The sequence below is a fragment of the Macrotis lagotis genome, chromosome 4 (assembly GCF_037893015.1).
Source record: "Macrotis lagotis isolate mMagLag1 chromosome 4, bilby.v1.9.chrom.fasta, whole genome shotgun sequence".
Classification (NCBI taxonomy): domain Eukaryota; kingdom Metazoa; phylum Chordata; class Mammalia; order Peramelemorphia; family Peramelidae; genus Macrotis; species Macrotis lagotis.
In genome coordinates this window covers 201533048-201554464 of record NC_133661.1, presented here as the reverse complement: position 1 = coordinate 201554464, position 21417 = coordinate 201533048, and the positions used below count along the sequence as shown (strand labels likewise).

Sequence of the window (21417 nt, the reverse complement as noted above, 5' to 3'; positions counted from 1 at the left end):
AGTTCAAATATAACAAGCTCCCTTCTCTAGAAACTTTATTTAGCTATAGTTATTAGGATGCCAATTCTGTTCCACATAAATGGATTTTCTAGATAACTGATATTTGCCTTTTTAAAAGCACTTAATTTTTTTTTCTACTTAATCTTTTTTGAATAGAAACATTCCTAATCAGTGTCAATCAATTCTTTGATTCCATTGAGTATCTGGAACATAATTATTTACTCATTTTTTTCTTTTACGTTTTTGCAAGGCAAATGGGGTTAAGTGGCTTCCGTGCCCAAGGCCACACAGCTAGGTAATTATTAAGTGTCTGAGGCCAGATTTGAACTCAGGTACTCCTGACTCCAGATTCACTGAGCCACCTAGCCGCCCCTATTTACTCATATTTTTAATGAAATAGTTACATCACTATAGCTCCCAAGAATATTATTATTTTTTGTTTGTTTTTTTAGGTTTTTGCAAGGCAAATGGGGTTAAGTGCTTGCCCAAGGCCACACAGCTAGGTAATTATTAAGTGTCTGAGACCGGATTTGAACCCAGGTATTCCTGACTCCAAGGCCGGTGCTTTATCCACTACGCCACCTAGCCGCTCCCCAAGAATATTATTTTTGTGAATTTTGGGGGGGGATCCTTTCCCTATCAGCTGTCATTCTTTTTTTCTTAATCTGTGATTTCATAAATTCCTATATTCTGTATAACTTATATTCTTAGAGCATTCCCAAAATATAGGTTAAAGGACTTGCCAGGGGCCACCTAAATAGCAAAATAGAACCTAATTTTCTTGGTTTTCAGGTCAATTCTCTATTTTTCGCCATGTTGTCTCAACAGTCATTCTTTATTTTTTTTGGCAAGGCAATGGGGTTAAGTGGCTTATCCAAGGCCACACAGCTAGGTAATTAAATGTCTGAGGCCATATTTGAACTCAGGTACTCCTGACTCCAGGGCTGGTGCTCTATCCACTGTGCCACCTAGCCACCCCTCAACAGTCATTCTCACAGTACTCCTAGTGTTTTGCTGTTTCTGGTCTGAGGAAAGCTAATTTTAAGTTCCTTGAAAGTATGAAATTTTCTTAATGAAATCTTTTTTTTTGGTTCTCTCTCCAGCATTTGGAACCTGGTACGTTCTCCATAAGTGCTTGTTAGATAAATTGTTAGAATTGCTTTTGTAAGAGTGAGAGAACCCTTGGAAAGATCAGTATGACCAGTGATGCAAACAGCATCAGAACAATGTATACATTATAACACGGTAAAACAAAGTAACTGTGAAAGATGAAATGATTAGTAATGACTCCAGATATCTGATAAAGAATCATACTTCTAAGAGGTGTAAAATGAGACATACATCTTCAGACATAGCTTATGTATGGATTAATTTTGTATTTTATGTATTACAAAAAGGATTTGGATTTTCTTTTGAAAGGAGAGTGGAAAGAGTAGCAGTGACATTCTCCTAAAGTTTGAAAAGGGTTATCAAGGAAACATTAAGGGGCAACTAGGTGGTGGTGCAATGGATAGTGCACCAGCCCTAGAGTCAGGAGGACCTAAGTACAAATCCCACCTCAGACTTAATAATAATTACCTAGCTGTGTGACTTTGGAAAAGTTACTTAACTTCATTGGCTTGCAAAATCCCACCCCACACACCAAAAAAAAGGGGGAAAAAATTCACAGAAGAGGGCAGAAAGAAGTTAGGATATACAATTAGGACAGAATTAGAACTTATTGAAATTACACATACATATCCATGAACATTTTTATACCTTTCATAAAAGAAACTTATTTTCCTATTCTCTCTATAAGGAAATGTTTGTGGTTAATAGTGACTGTGTCAAGTTCAACATCTTAAAAATGTAATAACCTTCTGGTGAGTTCCCCAATGCAAATGTATCCATGCAAACTGGAGGCAGAGTTGTCCTTTATCCAGTTATCTAGTTGTGTTTGCAGTGTTGGGTGTAGATAAGCAATAAATTATTGTACCCCCAATTCATTTATTTTTTTAGATTTTTCAAGGCAATGGGGTTAAGTGGCTTGCCCAAGGCCACATGGCTAGGTAATTATTAAGTGTCTGAGATCGGATTTGAACCCAGGTACTCCTGACTACAAGGCCGGTGCTCTATCCACTGTACCACCTAGCTGCCCCTGCAATCCACTTTTGATGGGAAAGATGAGGGAAGAAAGAGAAAGAGTGTTTGTGTGTGTGTGTGTATGTGTGTGTGTGTGTGTGTGTGTTTGTTCATGGAAAGGGAGAAAGTTGTGCTTTCAAACAGTCTAAAAAACTTATTTGTTTTAACCACAAGTATTTATTGATGGATGGAAGAATACAATTTCAATGGAACAGTAAGGCACAACCGTGGATTAAAACAGTTTGCTATACAGCCAAAGGGGAAAAACGCATTTTTTTTCTCCTTAAGAACCTTAAATATGCAAGCCACTACAGTACCTTTCTAACAGATCACATTGGACAATTCTTCCCTTTTATACAATTCCTATATTACATCATCTGAGCAGTAATCTAGATTCATTCCCTCATGAGAAAGTCACTGCCCCACCTGACCTCACCCCACTTTTTCAGATGGCATTCTGGCTCAGGACAGGTCAGCAAGGTACCTTCCCAAAGAATCCCATGTACACCTTGGTCAATCTTCTGAAGCAAATAAGCAAGCAAGGAGCCAGGAAAAAGCCAGTCCAGGGCAGATACAGAAAGTAATCAACTCATACAAACAGTTAGCATGGCACAGCCTGATTCAAAAAAGTCAGTGAAGCTGACTATGGCAGGGAAGTTACTCTGCCTTTTTTCAAGGGCCACAAAATTCACCTCAGGATGTACAACCAGTGTCAGACCCCTTCCTTCTAAAGAATCAGCTGCAGTATAAATGAGAAATTAGGAAGCTAGTTAACCAGGAGGCTAACTTTGCAATACATTCATCTTTTTTGGACCTGTAACATGAGCTGGCTATAAATTCCAGCATAATCATTTGTAAATGTTAATTTTAAAGAGAATTTTTGTGCAAAACTTCAAGATACTGAAGACAATCTTAAAAACTCTTGGTCTGGGATAAGTTAGAGGCACTTCTTTAACACTAGGTTAGTCTACATAGACACTCAAAATATCAGATACTTCAGTATAGTAATATTGAAGTATAAATTATGCTGTAGGTATCGATCTGGAGGATCTCAGGGGACTCCAAGCTTGCCTCCCTTTCCAAGGAGCCATGAGAATCTCATGTCTATATTGCCCCAGAAGCCATCCCAGTAATACCTGCCCAGAAATCAAGCTTGCTTCCAGGTGGATGGCCAGATTCTGAAGGATAAATACTGAACTAACAAGAGAAATCATGCAGGTCAGAGACCAGAGGTGAGGCGACCTAAGAAAAGGTTTGCCCTCCACCTCTCACCTTGACCACTCATTTTCATACCTCCATTTTGCAGTGTTTCAACTACAACAAAGAATGTAAGAAGCCAAAGATGTGCCTATTCTTCAAGGAAGAGTGGTAGGTGGCCAAAAGCTCCTGGGAAGACAATGGCCAGTCAAGAGTGGAATATGGTTGCAAACCATCAAGGTACCTCACCGGCCTTATAAGTCCTGACAAATCAGAGGGTGTGACAGGCATAGTTTAGGGAAAGGGAGGGTGAGGCTCAATAAGAAGGAACACTGAGACTGAAGTATTGGTTGTGAGGTTACATACATGCAGGTAGAGACAATAAATTTGAGGAGGCATGCGAAAACCTGACCAGAACATGTATGGCTCCAGTCTCCATTCAGGGAAAGGGCTTTGCTGGCTCTTTGGGGTTGGGGGTGGGGATGGAGAATGAGGGAGTGTGGGATTCCCTCCTTCCCTTTCTCAAACTGATGGATTTATAGCTGACAGCACAAAAAGGAAAGGCAATATTGATAAATGGAGAATTGTGGAGGGAGAAACTGAAGAGAGCAGGAGAGCCCAGGTGTACCATTCAATCCTTAGTGCCCTGTTTCTAATGCCAAGGCTGGCAGGTATGTGCTGGCACAAACAGGACAGCGTTTGTCATGCAACAGCAGCAGCACTTGGGAAAAGAAGGGGGCTTTAAAGGGAGATGGGGGAAAAACTCAAGTTCTTCTTCTTAAATACAAGACAGGAACAATTTGGTCCCAGGCTATTAGTGAAGAAACCGGATGCTCATCTTCTGCTCTACATCCACCTTCTCCAAAACCTGAAAGAAAAACCCAAATAGGTAATGATATAACTTCTTTGTTTTAAGTTCAAAATCTACTATTCTTTTAGTACGCTGAGCCACAAAGCAGGCATGTGGTGGGATAAGAAGCTGTCTCAGAGAAGCAAGGGCAAAGAGAGGAGCCCATATCAGCACTCCAAAGACACAACCATACATATTTCTCCCCTCCCAAGGATTAATTTCTAGGATAAAAGAAGTAATTTGCTGACCTTGACAAACTCTGTGAAAGATATGGCACTGTCCCCATCCTGGTCAGCTTCTTGGATTGTCCTATCTGCGATGCTACCCAGCTGCTCATCTGAAATATTCACTCCAACCATCATGCGTAGTACCTATCAACATGAAAAGTCCAGGAATTACAAGTTGCTTTTGGGGAAAATCTTTTACTATCATGAAAATGGTGAGCAAAGGTAGTCTGAAATTTTGCCTTAGTCAATTATATTCAACTAGGCTAACTCCAAATGGCAGGCTGATTGAAAAGCAATTTGTCATTTAGAGTTAGCCCAGTTTAGCAATGAGAAAAGTGAGGTCAACAAAGGTTGAAAAGGATCTGTCCAAGGTCATGAGTGGCAGAACCAGAGCTAGAATTTAGGCCTCAAACTACTACCATGATATTTTACTTTCATTAAATTTTTATTATTTTTCCATTTAAAATTTCTTTTTTTCTCAATGGATCCACAACAAAAAGGAAAATTCCTTCATTGGTCATGTCCAAAAATGTAGGTCTCATTTTCTACATTTTAAGTCCAGCTCTTTCAGAGAGTTGGTAATATTTTGCATTTTTTATTTTCATGGAATAGATCAGTTCCTTCAGTTATTTTTCTTTATAATACTGCTATTTCTCTTTTTCAAGTGGCAAAGAACTGGAAATTGAAGGGCTATCCATCAATTGAGGAATAACTGAACAAGTTATGGTATATGAATGTTATAGAACACTATTCTGTAAGAAACTAGACTAGAGAAGCATGGAATGAATTACAGGAACTGATGCTGAGAAAAAGGAGCAGAACCAAGAGAACATTGTATACATCAACAACAATACTGCAAGCTGATCAACTTTGATGGAAGCAGCTCCTCTCAGCAGTTCAGAGACCAAGGACAATCCTGGAAAAACTGCTATGGACAATGCCACCCACATCCAGATCAAAACCAAACCAAAACAAAAAAACCCCTACAGAATATTAATGAACACTACTATGTTCACCTTTTTAAAAATTCCTCATGTTTTTCCTTTCTAACTTATGGCTTTCTTTCTTTTTCCTTACTCCTAATTAATTATACAGAAACACAATTTTATATGGACAATGTTTACCAGACTGTTTGCTGTTGAGGGGAAGGGGGTGGGAAGGAAATTTTTTTATGTAACTTATAAATATGCATATATGGATGAATGCTGAAAATTTTTCATAATATATAATTAGAAAAACAAAGTAATGTTGCTGTTATATAAATTGTTTTCCTGATTCTTCTCACTTTTTCCGTACCATTTCATAGAGATCATCTTAACTTAGAAGTTATCCATTTATCATATGACTCAATAATATTCTTTTATATTCACAAAACATAATTTTGCAACTATGAAAAAGTCTGGTATACAATTCTTTTTCCTCTTTTCCCTGATCTCTTTGGAGTATAGGACTACAAAAGATATTGGTAGGTCAATAGTTATGCACAATACAGTGACTTTCTGGGCAGTTTCCATTTCTAAGTGTGTACTCAACTTAGGTTCTTTCATCAAAAATATTGGGAAATTTCTGGATTAATTTTCTTTTCTTTTAACCAGTCAAACCCTATCTTATTATTCCCCCCCCCCATTGAAAACAAACACACAAAAAAAACCCCATTACATAGCCAATCAAAACAATTTTAGACTATATCTGAAAAAAAAATTCTCATTCTACATTGAGAGTGCTTTCTTATCAAGAGGTGAGCAGCGTGCTTCACCATTACTACTCAGAATATCTAATTCTTTAAGAGTTCATTTTTCCCCCTTTCTATTTTTGAATCTTAATTTTTTTTAAGGTTTTTGCAAGGCAAATGGAGTTAAGTGGCTTGCCCAAGGCCACACAGGTAATTATTAAGTGTCTGAGGGCTGGATTTGAACTCAGGTCCTCCTGACTCCAGGTCCCGTGCTCTATCCACTGCACCACCTAGCTGCTCCCCCCGCCCCCCCGGCTATTTTTGAATGAACTGTTCCTAGTTGTTTTTGCTTCATTCTACATCATATCATAAATCTTTTTAGGTTTCACTGAAAATGTTTCTTTTATCATTTTTTTTTTGGCTTTTGCAAGGCAATAGGATTAAGTGACTAGTCCAAGGTCACACAGCTAGGAAATTATTAAATTCTGAGGTTGAATTTGAACTCAGGTCCTCATGACTCCAGGGCTGCTACTCTATCCACTGTGCCACCTAGCTCCTCCAGTCTTTTATTGTTTCTTACAGGACAATAGTATTGCAGCATATCGATAAACCATAACTTGTTTTAACCTTTTCCCAATTTGTGGACATCCCTCAGACTGACAATCTTTGCCAATTCAAAAAGAGCTTTAAACGTTTTTGTATATCTTTAGCTTGTTTCACTTAGGCCTAATTTTGCCCTTAATCTATCCTCCCTCCAATTTCACCTTCCCTCAGATTTCTCTGCTGAATGAAATATATTTCTGTACTCAACTGTGGATTTGCACATGTTCTTTTTATGAACACTTCAGATGACAATGAAGTTGAAGTGTTAGCTACTTTTTCTCAACCCCCCTCCTTTTGGTTGTTTTAAATGTACTGTAAGAGATGAGAAAATCTTTCCTAATCTTCCTTTTGCTTTTCCTCTCTTAAGTCTTTCCCTCCATATTCTTTTTTTAAAGTTCATCATAACATAAAAGAATCAAACTCAGCTCCTTCCTCCTCCTTCTGATTAGAATCCCTCTATGAATGATTCTTCCCACATTTGAATGTAACAATTTTACCCCATTTAGTACTCTATTGTTCATTCCTGTTTACCTTTTTCTTTCTCTTTATTTTTGTGTTTGAACTTTAAAGTTTCTTTGTAGCTATGATCTTGTCATCAAGAGTGCCTGAGGGCAGCTAGGTGGTGCAGTGGATAGAACACTGGCCAGCCCTGGAGTCAGGAGTACCTGAGTTCAAATCCGACCTCAGACACTTCCTGATGTTCAAATAATCCAACCCTTAATCTCTCCCTGTTGACGGTTTCCTAAATAAGATTTTTTGCTATCATCCTAACTTTTCCATCTTTCTATTTTGTTGCTTCATAGAATTATTAAGACCAACTTGGTTCCATTCTAATTTTTAGTGAGTTTGTTCTTGCACCAAGATGTTGTCTTTTTCCAATTCTATATTCCAATTTTTTTTTAAAAATTTTTATAAGGGTTCTCATTTCACTTATAAAAAGTTTCTTAAATTTTTTTTTGAACTCTTGCTTCATCTCTTCCAGGACTCTAGTTGAATTTGTGCCCAAGTTGAGTTTTTCTCTGAGGCTTCAGCTTAGTGATATTTTGAAGTTATTCACTTCTGGGTATCTTGAATGTCTCTGTCACCATTATAACTTTTTATGAGGGGATTCTTTTTCTTTGTCCATTCTTCTAGCCTACTTTCTGACTTGCCAATTAAAGATAGGGCCAGGCTCTGTGTACTTCTGGAGGAGAGGTCTGAACTGGTTCTATTGATGTTTTTATAGAGTAGTGAGTGTTATTATTCTAGGGACAGGGTGAGAACCTGTAAGCTTTCAGTGCTCCCAAAGTGGTCTGATCCTGGGCAAAGTCTGATTGTGCTCCCCTAGTCTGAACCCTGCAAATTCCTGCCTGGCTTTAGAACTTAGCCTGAGTAGTCTGCTACTAGACTTAGCTCTTATCAGTCAGTAAGGAAGTTCTGCTGGTTCAATGACAGAACTTTTTAGGCTCCCCTTTGGTATGCTTTCTTGCCTTGGTTATTGCTCTGTAGGCTAGGCTTTAATGCTAGAAATGAGACCTTCTGCTTCAGGGGTCCCATCTAGCTTGCTGATGGCTTCAGAATTTGCACTGTTCTTTGTTATGACTTAAGATATCTCCACCGGGGAACTTGCACAGGTCTCCAAATCAGTCTGTCTTCATATGGAACCCAAATCTGGGCTGTCAAATGACAGTTTACCTGTCACAATCTGAGTGCCTTAGTGAGAGTCTGAGAGGTCTGGGATCCTGCACTGTTCTGCTGCACAGCTTGGCTCACCTCCATCCCCACTGACCACTCTGTCTCTTGCTCTGTGTCAGTCTGGGTTGGACTAATGAACTCACTGATTTTTTTTTGGATTCCTTCAACAGGATTTGGTGCATTTTCTAGATCTATTTGGAGGAATTCTGTGCAGAGGAGCTTTGCTGTACTAATTCCTACTACTCTGCCATCTTGACTCTGACTCAAGAAAGCCTCTGTTTAATTAAAGGTTCACCCCCCCCCCCCCCAGAAGACTAAATTTAGTGATGTTGGATGGGTTATTCTTAGTTGTAAGCTTTTGACATTTTCCTTTTGGAATTATCATATTCCAAACTGTCTTCTCCATCTTGATGCTGGCAGCCGCCAACTCTTAAGTAATTCTGACTTTGACTCTCTGATAATAGTATTATTTTCTGGCTGCTTAGATTTTTTTTGATCCTAGAGTTCCGAATTTTTGTTATGACATTATGGAAGTTTTTATTTTAAGGTTTTTTTTTAGAAGATCTTTTCTATTTTCACTTTGCCTCTGTTTTAAGAGATTTTCTTTTTCTTTTTTTTTATTAGTTTTTTTTGCAAGGCAATGGAGTTAAGTGACTTGCCCAAGGCCACACAGCTAGGTAATTATTAAGTGTCTGAGGCCGGATTTGAACTCAGGTACTCCTGACTCGAGGGCCAGTGCTCTATCCACTGTACCCCTAGCAGCCCCAAAGATACTCAATATGCAAATTCTTAAAATATAATCTTTTTTCCTCCTTTGAAAGGGATTAGTTTATATTTCTACAGTAATTTTGTGATTCTTGAGACTGTATCTCCTTGACTTGTTTTTCAAGTCAGCTATTTTTATATTTTATTCATTACATTTTCTTCAGTTGTTCCAAGTTTGATTTTGATTTTAATATTTCTAGTTGTCTCATTGTGTTGCATCCTATTTAGCTCATTAAATTTCCAGGCATTTAGTTGTCAGATAAGGTTCCTCATCACCTATTTGAAGGTATCAATTTCCCTTTCCCCTTCTTCTCTCTCACTCCCCCAAGCTAATCCATTTCATATCTCTTGTTTCATATTTTCCAAGTACTCCTTGTGGCTAGGAGATATTTTACTTTGAGGTTTTACTTAAACATCTTGTGAAATTATGCTTTTTTGGGGGCGTGGGGTTGGAGAGGAAGATTAGGGAGGTAAGTTACCTTTTGGGCATCTTAGAGTTCTACTTTATAATTTTAGCAGTTCTTAGGTGAGGTCACATCACTGGTCTTGTCAGTGTCTGGGTTAGGGGTTATGTATAAGTCAAACTTTATGCCTGTATTTCTGGATAACTGGAGCAGGGCCTTCTTGGTCCTAAGTATGATGGCTTAGATTTGGATTCATCTTCTACTGGAAATATTTGTTCTCGTTTTCTGTTGTGGTTCTGGCCTACTGTCTAGATGCTGCTCAGGATCTTTCTTCGGCTGGGGCTGGCAGTTCTGATCTAGAGGTACCTTCCTGCCATTGTCTTCTCCAGACCAACCTAGACTCTGCTTGGAATTTACTGGGGGTATGCTGGGGAAGAAGGGTGGGGGTGTCTGGAGCTCTCCCTGCCAGTGGGACTAGATGCTTTGCACTGTGCCTTCTTTCTTTCTTTCTTTCTTTCTTTCTTTCTTTCTTTCTTTCTTTCCTTCCTTCCTTCCTTCCTTCCTTCCTTCCTTCCTTCCTTCCATCCATCCATCCATCCATCCATCCATCCTAGCTTATCAAGCATCTGCAAGATTCTGGCAATCTTTTTGTGTGATTCTGAACTAGCTGCTAGAGAAGTTTGTAGTTGAATCTCTTTTTAAAAAAAATATCTGATGTATTTTTAGAGCTTTACTAGGGTGGCTAAGGGAGATTTGGACTCCTCTAGGGCCTAATATGCCACCATGTTCCCACAATCCTTTGATTTTATTTTTTGGAGACAGATATGATTTAACTGGTATAGGTAGGGAGTGATTAGTATAGAAACCCTACCACTGATACTGATCAGAACTAAATTTTGACATAGTCTTAGACAGTTGCCATGGACTTTCTTCATTCAATAAGCATTTATTATCTACCATATGTCAAACACTAAAAGCTATAAAGACCACAAATGAATACAAGAACCTTACACTTGAATCACTAGTTGAACAGGTACAGGGTTAGTGTATTAGTATCATATGTAGTAGGAAATAGTTATCACAATGTCTGTCACACAGTAACTATTTAATATGGGATAGCAAGGCTGTAATAACAAAAATGTGGATATGTTGGAGGAGCAGGACTCCATGAAATGTGCCACCCTGACCATGGAGAAGTGTAACAGAAGGGCATAGCAACTCATATCAAGAAGTAATTTGACAACACATTTAATCCCACGTGATAAAAAGCATCATAGGGAGCAACTTTCGCAACTCTGTGACTCATGAGACAAAACATTTCATCTACTTCCATCTGGGCCAGGTTGTCATTTTTCTGTTCAAATTTGGGTAGAGAATGGTCTTTATCTCCTACCCAGAGAGCCACCTAAATCATAAGGACCAAAGCTTAAAATTCCAAATCCAAGGCAGTGAACTATCTTTAGCATTGCCATGGGAACAACTCAAGATTAAGCCTTTATTTATTATGTTGTTGTAAAGGGCATCCTATGTATTAGTTTGTTAAAGGTTATAAAATAATTAGTAACACATACACAAAAATGAAAATAACCAGGCAAATAACTACCACTGTGTACTACATTTACAATGTTTTACAGATGGAAAAGAGCAGAGAAAATTCATCTGTCATCCATGACAATTCCTTGTTGTTGGATGGTGGGCATCCTTGCAAGGATGATATTAGTAGCATGAATATAGATTATTTTTTAAGAGTCTAAGAAATTTTTTTATGCTAAAAGGGACCCTCATAGTAAAAAAATTGAGGATTCATACCTTTGAACAAATGCTACTAGAATCCTCAATGTTTTTTACTATGAGGGTCCCTTTTAGCATAAAAAAATTTCTTAGACACTTAAAAAATAATCTATATTCATGCTACTAATATCATAAGCTATGAATTCAGTAACATTTTAAAATAAATTTGTGTAATTATAATAACATCTATTTACATTTGAAAAGTAGCAAGGTCTATTTGTGAGTCAATCTACAGAAGTTACATTTGCTTATTTATGATAGTGAGTCATGTTGCTCTCCTGGAGTTAATAAAGATTAAAGTGACAATGCATAAATTTCAGAGGTCCTCTGACCACTTTTCTAAAGTCAATCTCAGACATGACCCATGAGATGGAGGACTAAGACATCCTCTCTGATTCTCACTACCTCTCAAAACCCTCCAAAACAAGAACTTAATGAAAGATAAAAGCAATTTCAGTTGTCTCTATGATCTAGTACATCAAGATGCCAAAAGAGGTAACAACTCAATAAACAAACAACAGTGAAGGCTACCTGATAGTCCCTAATGTAGTCACTTAAGACTACCTCCCTGCACATTCACTATTCTAGGTTAATTCTGAATAAGATGACCCACAGGCTTGCAAAATCAATGAGTACATTGATGAATATTCTCCTGGGGAAGGAGATATTCTATAAAAGGAGACAGGAAACTTACAATGAGTATAATCTGCAGGAATTTAGAGAAACCCTTCACTCAACCTGTCTCAGGAGAAATGGAATTAGAGCTCCTGTGTGCAACTGATACTCAGAAAAGTGGGAGGCATGGATCCAGGGAGGGGATTTCAAAGAGAATGGGGAGAAAAGATCAATAATGAACTTCACAATCAGGGAAATAGGAAAATTCCTACTATAAGGCAATATCCTTATCACCTGAAGAAACTTTTTTCTAAGAGTGAAGAAAGCAGGGGAAAAAAGGGAGGGGATGTCAAAGGTTGAGATCTGCACTTAACAGAAACCATTCAGAAGGCTAAATCCAAGATAGATACTTTGAAAACTTAATTTCCATGAGAAATATAAAGTAGGTGAGTCATGCCTCAAAGAATAAAAATCTAGAATAGAACAAATAATGAAGAGAATGAGGGAAATAAATCCTTTTTATGAAAATAGTAACAGGTGCAAGATGATGGAATAGCAGGAAATACAGTAAGCTTCATCCCCAAACTCCAAACACATCTTAAAAAATGAACCAGATCAAATCTTGTTTGGGAAATCTAAGAAAATGTCACAGTGAGTCATTTTTCTAGGTCATCAGAGAGATAAGCAGATTTATGGACATAGGGGACAGGATATGGCCAGAAATAACATGTAGGGACTCTGTCCAAGGGCAAAGACAAAGTCATAGACACAGATCAGACATGCTGAGTAAGCTGAGCTGCTTACTACCAGTTACAGGTCACATATCCAGGCAAGGGGACCTGAACCTATGGGTGGTAGTCGGGATAAAGGGTGGCTATAGGACCTAAGCTGTGAATTGGGGTCATCAACTTCAAAAGAAGGCAGTAGTGATGTGGCTCACACCCTAGCAGTGGAGTAGAATTTCAGTTCCAAGTTCTAATAACCAGGGCAGGGATAGCAGACCCAAGGAAAACTAGTTCTGTCATTCTCAACAAGAAGAGTTGAGGAGTTCAGTCCCAAACCCAGGTCTGGAACTTGCAGGGCTCTGACCAGACGCTGCCTTAATGTGGGACTGAAAGCTTCCTTAGCCTGTCCTGAGATCCCAAGAGAGCAACAACAGAGTGCAGACTTTCGCCCTAGATAGGGGCAGAGCCCAGACATATTTGCAACAAAGGGGACTGTTTTTCTTCCATTCTTAATGGGGGAAGAGGGGTGGGTAAGAAGGGAAGAAGGTTGATTGGAAAAAACAAACCTTACATAAGCTTAAAAAACTAATGAATAAAACAAGTTGAAGGTGGGGGAGAAGATAGGTGCTTTTACTTGACTGCTCAACTCTGGGGGGAAAAAAGGTCAGAGTTAACTAGAAAAAAGCAATAAGGGGGAAGATAGTAAGCATTTATATAGCACTTCCCAATGTGCTAAGCACTTTTTAAAAAATATCATCTTATTTGAGTGTTACAAAACTGTGGAGTAGTTGCCATTATCACCCCTAGTTTATAAATGAGGAAACTGAGGTAAACAGAGCATAAGTGACTTGCCTAGGGTCACACAGCTATAATGAGTGTCTGTGGCTGGGATTTCAACTCAGCTGTTCCTGATTCCAGGACTATATATAACATTACCTGTCCCTAAATAAAAGGCAAGAAAATGTTAAGCAAAACCCCTGAACTAGAGGAAGAGGTAACAAAGAAGAGGAAGATGACTGAAGTAAGGGGAAAAGAGCTGGTAGGAATAGGGTCATTTTAAAATTCATTAGCTAAAAGAACTGAAGAGATATAGTACTGTGTTTACACAGTTAGCAAGAGTCAAATGGAGAAAAAATATAAGCCTAACTCTCATAATTTTAAATATGAATGGATTAAATAACCCCACAAAATGAAAGAGCCACAGATTGGTTAAGAATTCTAAACCAGAGAATCTGTTGCTTATAACAAAAATACATACATAATAAAAATGAGACTGAAATTTTTTTACTATGTTGTCAGGTGAATAAAAAAAAGCAGTTGTTATGATCATGCTATCAAAGCATTTAAAATTTATAAAGGTATAATCTACAATCAATCTCAATTCTAGGAACACTCCACTACACTGACTAGAAAAGTAGTGGATGGGGAGTGGCTAGGTGGTGAAGTGGATAGAGCACGGGCCCTGGAGTCAGGAGGACCTGAGTTCAAATGTGACCTCAGACACTTTATAATTACCTAGCTGTGTTGCCTTGGGCAAGCCACTTAACCCCACTGCCTTGCAAAAACCTTTAAAAAAAAAAAGTAGTGGACTCACACTCTTATCCAGGAGTCCCTAATCTGGGTTTGATGGAGCTCTGAGGACAGATTTAAAGGATCTGTGATCTTAGATGGGAAAAAAAATTCATTTTAATTTCAATATTGCTAGTTTCTTTTGTAATCCCATGCCTTATATTTTACATATTCAAAGACTTTATTCTGAGAAGAGGTTCAAAGATTGTACCAGATTAACAAAGGCATCCAAAAAGCTCTAATCTTGTCCTCTCAGCTTTCCTTATGATAAAGAGAATGGGACAAAATACAAACAAACTCAAATCAACTGAAATCTTTGCTGCACTCAGGTCTAAGACAAAGGCTAAAAATATAAAAGGATGCTACTAGTGAACTGCTTTATAGAAATGACTTTATAGAATTGCCTTTAAAAAACCCATGGGGTTTGTGACCAAAAAAAAGTGAATGATTATCTCAACCAAGATAGGATATTTTTAACCAAAGGACAAATTCTAAGTGTCCTGTCCCACACCACTTAACTGAGATAAACCTTAAAGTGTCCTGAATCACCTTCCATTTCCTCCTTTCTGGAATTAAATTGTTCTGGTTTACTTTAGGCTAAGCTCTATTGCCCCAGACTATCAGGTTATGAGCCCACTCTACAATTAACTTACAAGATAGGTCCTGTTATCAACTAAGAGGCTCTGGGGTTTAGAAGATTCTTCAGATTCACAACCTAGTCTAAGGCTGTACCAAACTGGAATGTATTTTCTCCTCCTCTAAGCTAAAGGAAAAGAAGGAGGGTGGAAAGCACAGATGGGGCAAATGTCTGGTAGCCCCTGCCAGGAGAACCAGGGAACAAGACTAGTTGACCATAGGAGGCAGACCTTTAAAGAACTGACTTTCAGGGCGGCTAGGTGGTGTAGTAGATAAAGCACCGGCCTTGGAGTCAGGAGTACCTGGGTTCAAATCCGGTCTCAGACACTTAATAATTACCTAGCTGTGTGGCCTTGGGCAAGCCACTTAACCTCGTTTGCCTTGCAAAAAACCTAAAAAAAAAAAAAAGAGCTGCCTTTGTTTTATCATTCCTTTCAGGAAATGATCTTATTGCCTTAAAAGGGGGCTTATTTCCCTATGAGTACACAGAGGGTAAATCAATTACGTTATACAGGAAGGAAAAATTTTTTGCCATCCTCCTGCTGAAATACCTGGCAGCTCAAGTCTAATCAATGCTTGGCTGAATGAAGAAACAATTTCCTTTCTAATGGGCAAAACTACAAGCTAATTCACATCTATCCCCACATACCTGTAACAATTCATCTCGGGAAATCTTGTCATCTTTATCCAAGTCATATAATCGAAAAGCAACTAAAAAGGAAAAAGGTAAAGTCATTTCAAATGAATGGCATTTTACTCTTTCCCTTTCCAAGAAACTGAATTTACAAAGGAAATATATAAAATTGAAAATCAATTAATAGTAGATTTCTCTAAGAACAATATTAATATTGAAGGGTTTTTAAAGACTAAAAGAAATTAATTCTCAAGTGAAGACCCTTGTTCTAAATTTTACTTGTTTTATTTTTAATTTAAGGCAATGGGGATTAAGTGACTTGCCCAAGGTCACACAGCTAGGTAAGTATTACATGTCTGAGGCTGAATTTGAACTCTGGTTCTCCTGACTCCAGGGCCTCTGCCCTGACCCTTGTTCTAAGAATGCAGATCAACTTTTAACATTTTGTTGATAACTAGCCTTACTGATTGAGGCAAAAAAGAAGGGTATGATGTTAACTGTTCTGAGGAAAGCTTCAAGTTTCAGCAGAATGCTCCTCTGTAATAAAATCCCTGCAGATCAGTTGGGCCAGCTAGTTATCCCTTTAAGTTATTTGGTTTCAGTCTAATAGGTATCAAGTTGTTTCAGGTATGAGGGTGTATAAGACTTTAATAAATCTATCCTTTCTTCCTTAGTTTGAAAAAGATAAAAACCCTCTATTTTATCTTGTTTGATTTCTTAAACTCCAATGGATTCAATTATCATTCAATTATGCAAGTAATTCTGAGTTCTATCTTGACTGAACTTCTCTCCTAATCTCTAGTCTCTCATCTCTGCCTATTGAACATCTCAAATTGGATAAAACCCAACATGTCCAAAAATGAATTCATTCTTTTTTCTACCCCAAACTCTTCCTGCCTTCCAAATTTTACTCTCATTGTTAAAAACATCACCATCCTTCTAGGCACATAGCTTTCATCCTTGACTTCTTAATCTCCCTTACCTGATAGATCCAATTTGATGATGTTGTTTTCTTTTCCTTTCACAATATCTCTCCTATTCAGTGCCTTCTTCTGACACAGCTGCCAACCCTGTCACTTTATGCTTAGACTCCCAAAATAATCTTCTCTTAGGTCTCTCCCTAATTCCTTTCCCATTTGGCTATCAAAGAAAGCTGCCTGAAGTATTGACTATTTACCCTTCCCCAAGCTTCCATTCAATAGAAGGACTAGGAGCTCCCTATTACTTCTAGGATCAAACAAAAATCTCTGGATTCTGAAGCTCTTCATATCCAGGTCACTTCCTATTTTTCTCAGTCTTCCTCTCACTCCTTGTCTCTTCCCTTTGAACCTCAGCTCTGATTCTCCATAGGTTCCTCAATGCTCATGCCTTCCCTATGAAATGTCCTCTAATACTCCTTGTGTAGGTGGCATAGTGTATCCCCAACTGACCATGGTTTTGACTTTGTACCTGGCCCATAAGAGGTGTTAATAAATGCTTGCTGACTTGAGTTTAGTCTGGCTTCATTTATGGTTTATGTGATTCTGGGATTTTAAATCTACAGAGAAAGAAAAAACAGCTGGTAAATCTGGAGTCTCTTTTTTCTAACACCTACTATCACCCTAACTTTCAATAAGTAACTATGTTCAACAAAATAAACATCCAGCTTCTACTGAAGTAAGATAATCTTCAACCTCATCTGAAAATCATAAATGCTGCCCAACCCTGCCTAAAGGACCTGTGATTTCTACTACTATTGTGGATTAATACTTATTTGGAAACTTAAGAGTCTTAAAGACTGACCTGGGGGTACTGAGAGTCTTAGTGATTTGACTGAGAGTCTTAGTGATTTGTCTTGGGTTAACCCAAGATTTTCTTAACAATGATCCTCTACTACTGCCTCACATGATATATGATACTATCAACAAATGGATAATTACAAGTTATTTGAATAAAATAAACTTAAAACATTACATTTTCTCAGAACATTAATTTTATATCAAGTAATTAGAGAACTCCAAGTTTCCATAAACTATTTGGATTAATCAAATCTAAGTACCCCTTACAAATAAAGGGGGATACAGATTCACATACTTTGAAAATAAACAGGATTAGACTCTTAAATTTTTGCTTGGGAAAAGAGAATAAACTAACCATTATAAAATAAAAAGGCAAGAATGATGATTATTGGCTATATTTAGTTCCAATTACCTCAAAAATTATAATAAAAGTTTATTAGAAATAGAAGAATTTCTATTTCTTCCACATAACAGAGGAACAATGGTTTCTCCAGAGATGGTGTTTTGATAAGGGGAAGAAGGAAAGATCAACTTAGGAAATTCTTTGTTATGACTCAAGATGTAAGGGCTGGCATTAAAGAGTCTTGAAGGATGAGGAAGACAAGAATTATATTTATACTGCCTCCTGGATAGTAGCCATGAATCTTACTCAGGTAGTTGAAGGCATGTGAAAATCAAAGCTACACTCTTAAGGTGAAGAATGAAGAATTTTATGAATTGTGTTTCCTTCTATACAATGCCCCTCAGAGACAACATATGCCTTCTGCTGAACCAATAATCTGGTCCAATAGTGGCAGATTAAGGATTGAGTCTCTCATTCATTTGAACATACAGTTAGTGTGGGTCTAAAGGATGATCCCAGGTAAGGAAGCTATTGATGTTTTACTCTTTGTGCCAATCAGAGCATTGACCTTTATTCTCTTACTCCACTTAAGGTCAAGAAGTTTGCTCTCATTGTAGTTTCTACCTATTCAGGAGAGGAGATTGAAGTGAGTGATAAATATGCTTCAATGGAAACCATCATCAAAATTTATGGAGAACATATTCTGATTCTTAAAAAGCCTTTTCATACCATTGCTTCTGGTCTAAGTTCTCATTTTAATTTGGCTTGGTATCAATGCTGTTTGGTCCAATGGTTTTTTTGGAAATGGTCTTCAAGACTGACCTGATATGTACAGACTACTTTTGGACATTGTCTCAATTTCTGTCTCATCAGAGATTCTATATAACCCAGGAAAATGGTTTGGATTCCACTGAACTGGCATTCTTTCCCCAAGGATGATTTGAACAACATTTTCTTAGAAGTTGGGAAGTATGTTGCTTTTTTAAAGTATAGAGGAGGTAAAATTGTATTTTTATAATCTTAGTTGAAAAGAATTCACCTGGAAGACAAGAGATCCACTCACTGACCTAACGGTAATATAAATTCCTGCATAAAAATAAAGGAAGTATGAACCCAACTCTCACAGTAGAAGTCTCTAAAGGGAGAAAAATTTGGTACTATTTCCTGATGGTGCTTCTTTGGAGAGGGATATTTGGTTGTTACAATACTGTATGGGGAGAGTTCTGCCATTTACTTGGGTTCAAGCAGTAGTTTCATGCAAGAAGCCTGTGAGCTCTTACTTATTTTGCTACAGATGGTCTGGATTTATGATAGCATTGGAGATTCTGTCATCTGTGTTCCTGAAATGCTCCAGTACATTGCCTTTTTTTAGAACTGGAAATCTACTCTAACCTGCCCTTGATATTATCCTCCCATTAAGAATAGATGGTTTATATTTCAATTGTTTGATTAAACTCCTCTTCCAATGTTGCTTATGATCTTAGAATTGTTTAATGCTGGATCAATGTATATCATGGAAACAATGTAAAGACTGGCAAATTGCCTTCTGTGGGGGCTGGGGGGAGGGAAGTAAGATTAGGGGAAAAATTGTAAAACTCAAAATAAATATAATCTTTAAGAAAAAAAAAAGAATTGTTTAATGCTATTTTCATGGTAGATGGTACCCTAGAAAATTTGAGGACCTTGCCACCAAAGGGTGGGATAACTAGGGTGGTGCTTGTTTTACACTGATTAGCCTGGTTTTCTAGAAAGGTATACATAGGATGTCCTTGAGATTTACTTGGTCTGAGGAGTTTAGGGCTAGAAACATTGGTCTGGCCTTGTTGCTGACTGAAGTATAAAATATTCAGATTCTAGGAACTGGTGTTCTGAAGATCTTTCTTTTTCTTTTCTTTTTTTAAAGTTTTTGCAAGGCAAATGGGGTTAAGTGGCTTGCCCAAGGCCACATAGCTAGGTAATTATTGTCTGAGGCTGGATTTGAACTCTGGTACTCCTGACTCTAGGGCTGGTACTCTATCCACTGTGCCACCTAGCTGCCCCCATTTAGTCATTTTTCTGGTACTTCTATCTCTTCATGATCCCAGTTTGGATGTTCCTGGCAAAAGTACTAGAATGATTTGCCATTTCCTTCTCTAGTCCATTTTACAGTTTTTAGTTTTTACAAGGCAATGGGGTTAAGTGACTTGCCCAAGGTCACGCAGCTAGGTAATTATTAAGTGTCTGAGGCCAGATTAGAAATCAGGTCATCCTGACTCCAGGACCAGTGCTCAATCCACTGTGCCATCTAGCTGACCCCATTTTACAGTTATATAACTGAGGCAAACCAAGTTAAGTGACTTGCCCCAGTAAGTGCCTGAAGCGAACTTAGGAAGAGGAGACTATCTATATGCTGCCCCTAATATGTCTTCATTTTACAGAAGAAAACTGATACTCAAAAGGTTAAGCGATTTGCCAAAGATTAGCCAAATTTAAGGTCCTCAAGCAGTGGAAAAATCTCTTAGATGTATTTAAAATTCACTTTCTCAAACAAAATATAAATGACTTCTGACTTACTTAAAACTCTGTCTCACCCATGGTGTTTTTCTCTTTTATTACTCTGGGTAATCAAATATAAATATGTGGTACTCATTCTTTTCACAATAAACTGAAATAAAAACTAACACTGGGAAAAAAATGAAAGATTACTGTTACTTTCTATACCTACCAGTTATTTCGCTTAGAGGCTCAACATAGGACTGCTCTGAAACACAAGACTTTAGAAACTCAAACTTCTGGAATCCACTTCATTTGTTAATTACAATCAAGTCCTGCCAAACTTTATGCGCTAATATCCCCATCTAATATTTAGCTTAATGGAAACATGTAATCAAATTATGAAGGATATGGCTGCTCTTAGCAGTAGAGATCAAGGACAACCCTGGGAGATCCGTTATGGACAATGCCATCCATATTGAGAGGGAAAAAAAAACCAATCACAGAATCTTTATACTATATTAACTTTTTAAAAATTTTTCATATTTTTCCTTCCTATATCATGGTTTTCTTTCTTTACCCTTAATCCTAATTTCTCTTACTGTTCACAACCAAGGTGGGGATAGGTGATAGAAAAATGTGTAACTTACAAATCTGAAAAAAGATGAATGTTGAAAAACGACCATAGTATGTGATTGGAAAATAAAATATCCATTAAAAAAAAAAGGACAGAAATATGTTGAGGGTTAATTATGGCTACATCGGCCACACTAATCATGTTTGGACTTGTCCCCTGCTTTTTAGGTGATTAATTTGTCCTAATGAATAATATACTTGGATTTCCCCTTTAAAATTCCACAGAGTACAAAGAACAAGTCAGTCTCTCTCCAAACTATAAATAGAATTTTAATTAAATTTTCTAGCGATTTTTCTGAAGTTTCAGACTGTAGAACTGGTTTTAAATTTCCATCTATTTGCTAATCAATTTTCTTTAATCCTTTTTTTTTTTTTAAAAAAAAAGGTTTTTGCAAGGCAAATGGAGTTAAGTGGCTTGCCCAAGGTGACAGGGCTAGGTAATTTTTAAGTGTCTGAGGCTGGATTTGAGCTCAGGTACTCCTGACTCCAGGGCGGGTACTCTATACACTTGGCCACCTAGCCACTCCCCAATTTTCTTTGATTCTAATTTATTTTAATTAAATTATTTAATTAAAAACATAAAACTTGAAGTGTTCTTACAGTGTAGAGGGAATAAGATAGAAGTTGGAAAATAAGGAGGTATCACTAAATGAGACAAGAATAGTGTTAATTCCTAAAAGACTTCGAATCTAAAATATCATGAAA

The 21417-nt window shown here is 37.6% G+C and overlaps 1 protein-coding gene across 1 annotated transcript in view; it reads right to left on the bottom strand.

Moving 5' to 3' along the window:
* Positions 1 to 3662: 3662 nt before the first annotated feature.
* Positions 3663 to 21417, bottom strand: part of CHP1 (calcineurin like EF-hand protein 1) — a 43293-nt gene continuing 25538 nt past the window's right edge. Inside the window, exons 5-7 of the mRNA XM_074235127.1 lie at positions 15499 to 15560; positions 4417 to 4539; positions 3663 to 4186 (exon numbers count right to left, since the gene is read on the bottom strand). Of these exons, the coding sequence (XP_074091228.1) occupies positions 4133 to 4186; positions 4417 to 4539; positions 15499 to 15560 (239 nt within the window). The 3' untranslated portion in view covers positions 3663 to 4132. The remainder of the gene's footprint in view (positions 4187 to 4416; positions 4540 to 15498; positions 15561 to 21417) is intronic.